The 7,376-nt window shown below is 40.9% G+C and overlaps 1 protein-coding gene across 1 annotated transcript; it reads left to right on the top strand.

Annotated features, from left to right (window-relative positions):
- Positions 1-221: 221 nt before the first annotated feature.
- Positions 222-2,038, top strand: LOC104416242 (CASP-like protein 4D1). The gene is made up of 3 exons (XM_010027660.2): positions 222-370; positions 1,494-1,629; positions 1,781-2,038. The coding sequence occupies exons 1-3, from the start codon at positions 222-224 to the stop codon at positions 2,036-2,038; spliced, it is 543 nt and encodes a 180-aa protein (XP_010025962.2).
- Positions 2,039-7,376: the final 5,338 nt, after the last annotated feature.

Raw genomic sequence — 7,376 nt, 5'->3', positions numbered from 1 at the left:
ATTCACATTCTCGTCCGGCCAGCCGTCTCCAGTGACAGGGGCTGCAAAGGAACAACCCTAATGCAGCTAAAAATGATTTCGACATAATCAAGAAGAGAGATTAAAAGGGGCAGCTTCTGATTATAAAAAGGGCACGCTCACGAGAAGTCACAACGCCGTGCGATCGCAGCAGACTCAGAAAGACCGAGAAAGAGAGAGAATCAGAGGGAGGTTGTGGAATCATGGCCAACCAAGGAGTAGTTACTTCGATGCTCGTGTTTAGGATCTTCGGCTTGCTCGCCTTGGCCGGTTCCGTGGCTCTGATGGCCCCCAACCACTTCACAGACAGCGGTGGCGTCGAGACGACCTTCAAGGATGTCATCGCTTACAGGTAAGTAATTTTAAGGTTACTGATTATCATCTCGTAATCTCGGCTCCCTGCATCCGGCATTGTCCGTAGAGATGTTCACGATGGTATGTACGGTGATGTGCATGACTCTTTCTCGGTTGGAAATGGTTGAGAGCAGATAACTTACGAAATTTCCACTAGACAAATGAAACAAAAGATAATTTTCAACCATGCAAACACTACTCTATATTTTGAAACTTGTTCTAATGGCCGATCTCATTTAAAGGGAAAATTGTCCAAAAAGCTCTAAGCCTATTGTACTTTTGCTAATTCAATCATAAAACTTTTAATTTTATCAAATTAGTCATAAACTTTTATTTATTTATTTCCAATTGAGTCCATCTAGCCAATTTTGGCCAGAAAATACTAACATGGATGCCGGCGGTATCATGTAAGACCGTCAATGTTGATGTTGACAATTTTTAATAATATTTTAATATTTTTGAGTTCTTATTTTTTTCTTTTTATTATTTTATTTTTATTCTTTTTGGCTTTCTTTTTTTTCCTTTTATGGTGGCAGGCCACCGGCCATAAGTGATAGCTGCCCGACTAGCCTCTCCCACCATAGGTGAGGCCCGACTAAGTGAGGGGGAGCCCCCGCAAGGGGAGCCGTCCCTTGCCCAAGTCAGGGTGGCCTCGCCTGGCATCGCCATCGCCGTCGCCCCATCGATGCTCAACGAGGCCGCCCTAGCCTAGGTAAAGGTTAGCCTCGGCAAATCTGGCTTGGTCAAGGGCTCCTCTCGCCGAGGCTTGCCCTCTCCCAGCCGAGCCTCGCTTGTGGTGGGCGAGGCTAGTCAGCCACCATTGGAAATGGAAAAGAAGAAAGCCAAAAAGAAAATAAAGAAAAAATATTAAAAAATATTAAAATTATCTACATTAGTGTTGACGGTCCTGCGTGGCATCATTGGCATCCGCCTCACTACTTTCCAACCAAAATTAGCCGAATGAACTCAATTAGCAAGAAATAAAAAGGTTTATGACTGAATTGACAAAAGTGCGATAGGTTTATAACTTTTTTAACAATTTTCCCCTCATTTAACTCATGCTATAGTTGTGTTCGATTTTGATCATGAGAGCTAAATAATGGAGTGAAAACAATGTTTAGGTATGTGCTAGCAACGGCGGTGATCGGAGCAGCTTATATATTAGTGCAGCTTCCCTTTGCAATATACTATGCCTGCACCAAGAAGAGGATGATTCGCAATGGGTGCTTGCCCGAATTCGATTTCTACGGTGATAAGGTAACTTCTTGATTCACTTAGATGCCACTTATTAAATCGATATGTTAACACGTTTTATTATATATATTCTCCAAAGCGCAGTGAGCTAATTCACGCCATTATCTCGATCACTACTCCAGTTTTATTTACCTCGTTGTCGACGTCTGTGCAGCTTATAAGCTTGATCTTGGCCACGGGGGTCGGCGCAGGGTTTGCCATCAGCTTCGAGTTAAAGAGGTACATTGACGACGACCTCATCGAGTTTCACATCCCGCTTAGTGAAGATGACAAGTCGAAGTCGATCAAATTCCTGAACTGGGGAATCATCTCTGCCGGATTATTGGCCCTAGGGTTGGTCTGCATGGTCATCGTCTCTGTACTTTCGTCCATCAATCGCAACTCATCCACCAGAGGTGGCTTCTTCAAATGATCTAATTGTAATTGATCTAATTTCTTTTTTCTGGTATTGGTTGATTCAGTTGTGTGGGATATATCTCTATCTCTTTCTCTCGTCCTGTGGAGAATAATGTAATCCATGGTAAGCTGAAATCATAATAAAGTGAAGCGATTCTTTCGTGTTGCTCAGTTGGTGGTTCCTGCAAGCTAGTTCAGTTTGCAGCTGGGTATTCTCGATATATTGTTCTTGTTCAATGTGTCCACATGAATGTGAATTGAGATTTTAGGATAAATGATATGTTCCGTTTACTTTCCTTAAATGGATGACCGTCGCGACCTCTTTTTTTGGGCGCCCTTATGCGCGGGTGTGTGTGGAAGCTAATGGCTTGCTAAGTATTAGGCTTAACTTGAGCTCTTCCAAACCTACTAATTCACGACTTATGATCCGAGTTTTTAACCTACAAGTTAATTTCAAATAAAAGTCGCCACTAATTAATTTGGGGTGGGTCGATTAGAAATCCAAGTAAAATATCGGAGAAATATTTCGCTCCTATGCAATTAGAGAAACTAGGATCAATGACCTAATTATACTAGTTAATCACTAATACTCTTCCGGTACCTAATCTTGTTTAAACATCAAATAAAGCATTTATGCAGTATTTTATACCAATCATGAGTTCTAGAATTCAATTCCTAATCAAACTGAAGAAATATAAATTTATGCATCACAAAGGCACAATTGTAATGAGGGAAATAAGCTAATATTTGCTTACAAGAAATTAAACACGATTTTCCTTTTTAAAAGATTTTCCATGTATTGGTGAATTTTTTTCGCTTTTTCTTTTTTAAAATAAAAATTATTTTTGGATTTTTCTAATTTTTTTTGGAAAATAAAAATTACTTTTTTTTATATTTCCATTTTGTATTCATTTAATTATAAAATATTTGTTAATATTAGAAATATTATATTATATTACACTAAAATGACCTGGTTTGGGTCTCCAGGTAGAGACCAAACTGGGTCACTCGTATCGTGGCTAGGTTGGGCTTGATATACCAGTCCAATCTGGTTCCCTTCTTAAAATGAAGGCCCAACTCAAAACCCACTTATCAGCTGGGACCCTACCTGAATCACCCTTTTGTCTCTCTTCCCCCTGCGACACTCGACGAAGACAGTTGAGGCGAGCGACGTCGGCCACCGTGGGCCCGCTCAACAGATTTTGCAGCAACTCGTGTCAAGGGACTGGCGAATGTGACGGCGAGGTGGCAGCGACAATAAGGATGGCGGTGGATCGGCAAGCAGCAAAGGAGCCGATGGTAGGTTCGATGGTGTGAAGCTCGGCTATGATCAACAAACGACTGGGTTGTCACTAGACAGAACAGAGACATCCCTAGGCGTAGGCAATAGATCTGCAGCAGCAGTTGGTGTCGAGGGACAGTGATAGTGCAACTCGACTTAGGCGAAGTAGGTGACGTCGGAGCAGTGACAAATGATGTCGAGCGTCAGCAACATAGCGAGGGTCTCTGTGATTTGGCTAAGGGAGAACTCTCTCTCTCTCTCTCTCTCTCTCTCTCTCTCTCTCTCTCTCTATCTCTCCCGATCAACGAGTCTCCCTCCTTAGATCTCTCTTCCTCGGACCTCCGCCCTCCATAGTTGGAATCCCTCTCACAGATCACTCTCTCGCTCTCGGATTTGCTCACTCTCAACCTCCCCCGATGTCTTTCAGGGGAAGTCCTCAGAGCTCGCTCCTCTCTCTCTCTCTCTCTCTCTCTCTCTCTCTCTCTCTCTCTATTCATGTCTTCGTGTCTCTGCCCGATGAAGGGACTAGTCAATAGTGGCTCTTCGATCGCGGGTCTTTGGCACTGTAATTGGCCTCCCCCAGCCGAACTGGCATCCCACCAGTCAAGGTGGCTTTAGCTAGGCCGCCTCTTCTACCGCATTAAAGACGCGTGCTCAGTCGCCCCCTCAATCATCAGTCTACCCTCGCTCCTCCACCTCGGTCTCCTACGCATGGGTTGCAAAGGAAGGAGGGAGGAAGAAGACAAGTGAGAAGGGGCTAGGCCAAGGGCAAGAATAGGTGGGAATGGGCCCTAGGCCCGCCCAGCCCTTGTGGGCCTTTCTTTTTTCTTTTTTTAAACATACTTAGTTTATCCGAAAATAGTGTAAAATAAGAAGAATAAAATAGAATAATAAACCTTAGTAAAAGCGTATGATATTAATACCTAGGTGATGGGAAAAATATTTTGTTAGGGTCAAATTGGTTCCCAATTTTCTATGCAATTTTAATCATAAATACTTAGCCAAAATTTAGATGTTAATGATTGCCTCTCTTTGAATGTGAGCTTGCAAAGATTGCATTCAAAGACAAATTGATATATAAATTTTGTCCATGCATGTACAGTGGATAATACCTTATGTTGGGACCAGGTGTCCTATACAAAAATGGTACTATAGCATAATACATGCTAACACGGATAAGAAAATACCTATAATTACTTACCAAGAAAGAGTGATATAGGGAACGAACCCCAAGTTTAGCAAGTATTAGGGTATCATCTTACCTGATAACGTGAAGGAGTTGCTTTTCGAAGACCCGAACATTTCTTCGATCGCCTGTTAGAGCAACAAATTATTTATTTAGGACTCGAACCATTCTTCAGTCGCCTATTAGAGCAATAAGTTGTTTGTTTAGGACTTGAACCTTTCTTTGGTCACCTTGACAAGGGATTGCTTTTCCAAGACCCAAACCATTCTTCACTCACTTGTTAGAATAATAAGTTGTCTATGACCCAAACATTTTTTCGGTCGCCTTGACGGGAAATTACTTTTCCATGATCGAATCATTCTTCAGTCGCCTATTAGTGTAACAAGTTGTCCAGGACCCAAACATTTTTTCGGTCGCTTTGACGAGAAATTGCATTTTTAGGACTTGAACTAATCTTCGGTCACCTATTAGAGTAACAAGTTATTTTTCTAGGATTCAAACTTTTCTTTGATTGCCTTGATGAGGGATTGCTTTTCTAGAACTCAAACCATTCTTTGGTTATCTATTAGAGCAACAAGTTGTTTATTTGATTTCATACTACAGAAACTTGCCACGTCAATAAAAAGGGACTTCGAGCTACATAAGCATGCCAAGTTGATTAAGGGGACTTCGGGCTACAAAAAACACACTGATCGATAAAGTGGGAAATTTGAGCTACAAAAGTACGTCAAGTCAATGAAGATGGACTCTAGGCTACGAAAGCACACTGAGTCAATGTAGGAGGACTCTGGATTTCGGAAGCACATTGGGTCGATAAAGGAGAGACTCTAGACTGCGGAAGCACATTGGGTTGATGAAGGGGAGACTCCAAGCTATAGGAGCATGTCGAGTCGATGAAAAGGGACTCCGAGCTGCAGATATCCATGAAGGTTTCTCACATCTTAGTAATTGATAAAGGTCTCCCACCTCATTGTGAGTGGAATATCAAGGACACACCTTAAATATTTGTAAAGGTCTCCCACCTCTTGGTAATTGGTGAAGGTCTCACACCCCCTGGTAAATGAAATATCAAGGACGCAACTTGGATAATCATGAAGGTCTCTTGCCTCCTATTAATTGAAATATCAATGATGTTCCTCGAATATTCATGAAGGTCAATTGGTGAAGGTCTTCCACCTCTTGGCAAATGGAATATTAAGGATGCTCATCGGATATTCGTGAAGGTCACTCACCTCTTGATAATTGGTGAATGTTTCCCACCTCCTGATAATTGGTGAAGGTCTCCCATCTCCTAATAAATAGGATATCGATGATGTATCTCAAATATTTGTAAAGGTCTCTCACCTACTAGTAATTGATGAAGGTCTCTCACCTCCTAGTGACATAATTTTTGGATGTAGCACGAGGCTTATCTGATGAAGTGAGGAACTGGTTGTCTGTTTAGTGGCCAACTTTTTCTCAAGGGCAATAAACTTTTGAATACCTTGGTAGCCGCAAGCACACAGGACAGTGGAATACTTGGACATCTACAAGTATTTAATGATATAATTTGGGGACACTTGGGCAAATCGAGTGTCGTGGTGATAGGAGAGCATACCTGGGTAGCCGCGGGCACATAAAGCAGTGGAATACTTGAACAGCTATAAGTATTCAATGATATAATTTGAGGACAACTCAGGCAAGCCGAGTCTCGTGGTGATAAGAGAACATACCTGGGTAGTAGTAGGCACACAAACTAGTGAAATACTTGACAATCACAAGTATCCCAAGATGTAAGTACTCGAAAACAACGGGATACTTGAACAGTCGCAAGTATCCATACTTTGAAAACAACTCAAACCAGTTGAGTGTCAATAAGAGAAAGCACCTAAATAATAGCAAGTACTCGAACACAATGGTATACCTACACAGTAGTAAGTATTCATACTCAGAAGGCAACTCGAATAAGTCGAGCGTTGATAAGAGAGAGTATCGTGATAGTGGCAAGTACTCGAAGGAAGTGGGATACCTGGACAATCGCAAGTATCCAAACTCCGAAGACATCTCAACAGGTCGAATATCAATAAAACAGAGTACTCGAACAGTGGCAAATACTTAAAGGCAATGAAACACTTGGCTAGACACACGGTTTTTTTGGAAATAGAGGCAAATATATGCTTACCTGATGATATCTTGATTTCCGAAAGGGATAAGTGCTAAAAAAAGTCCTAAAACTTGTCACAAAAATGCAATTGAGTCATAAAACTTGCAAAAAGTGCAATTAAGTCCTAAAACTTGTCAAAATATTTCAATCGAGTCTTAAAATCGATGCCATCAAATTTCCTAACGGAAAAAGCTGACGTGGCACGGACGTGGCTTTTTTTAATTGTTTCTCTCTCCTACGTGGCTAATAGTTTAAAAAAAAAAATCCGTTAGGAAATTTGACGACGTCGGTTTTAGGACTCAATTGAAACATTTTGACAAGTTTTAGGACTTAATTGCATTTTTTACAAGATTTAGGACTTAATTGCATTTTTGTGACAAGTTTTAGGACTTCGCAACACTTATCCCTTTTTGAAAATATGTCTCATGCAATATGCAAACATGCTGTAAATTCATGAGTTCAGAAGGGGTTCATGCATAACAATTTTATCAGTTTTGCATCACCAAAGTTCCACTAGGAAAAATTTAGAAAGACGATCTTCATTCAAAATGTAGACGTCTTGAACATGCCAAATGAGGGACTTTCGGGTGCGCATGACAACCATTATGTTATAGAAATAGTTTTTGGAATAAAAATAGATTTTTTTATTTTTATTTCTAGAAGAGTTTCTAAGCAAAAATAACCGTTTAATAACGACACAAAATTTCTACTATAAAAATAGAAATTCGTTTCATAACGACACA

Source organism: Eucalyptus grandis, chromosome 8 (assembly GCF_016545825.1).
Source record: "Eucalyptus grandis isolate ANBG69807.140 chromosome 8, ASM1654582v1, whole genome shotgun sequence".
Classification (NCBI taxonomy): Eukaryota; Viridiplantae; Streptophyta; class Magnoliopsida; order Myrtales; family Myrtaceae; genus Eucalyptus; species Eucalyptus grandis.
This window is presented reverse-complemented; position numbering and strand designations above follow the sequence as displayed.

Excerpts from the sequence above, each read along its gene's own strand:
- LOC104416242 (XM_010027660.2), top strand. The coding sequence starts at position 222 with ATGGCCAACCAAGGAGTAGTTACTTCGATGCTCGTGTTTAGGATCTTC. Across the intron at positions 371-1,493 it reads AAGGATGTCATCGCTTACAG|GTATGTGCTAGCAACGGCGG; the intron begins GTAAGTAATTTT and ends AACAATGTTTAG. Across the intron at positions 1,630-1,780 it reads TCGATTTCTACGGTGATAAG|CTTATAAGCTTGATCTTGGC; the intron begins GTAACTTCTTGA and ends ACGTCTGTGCAG.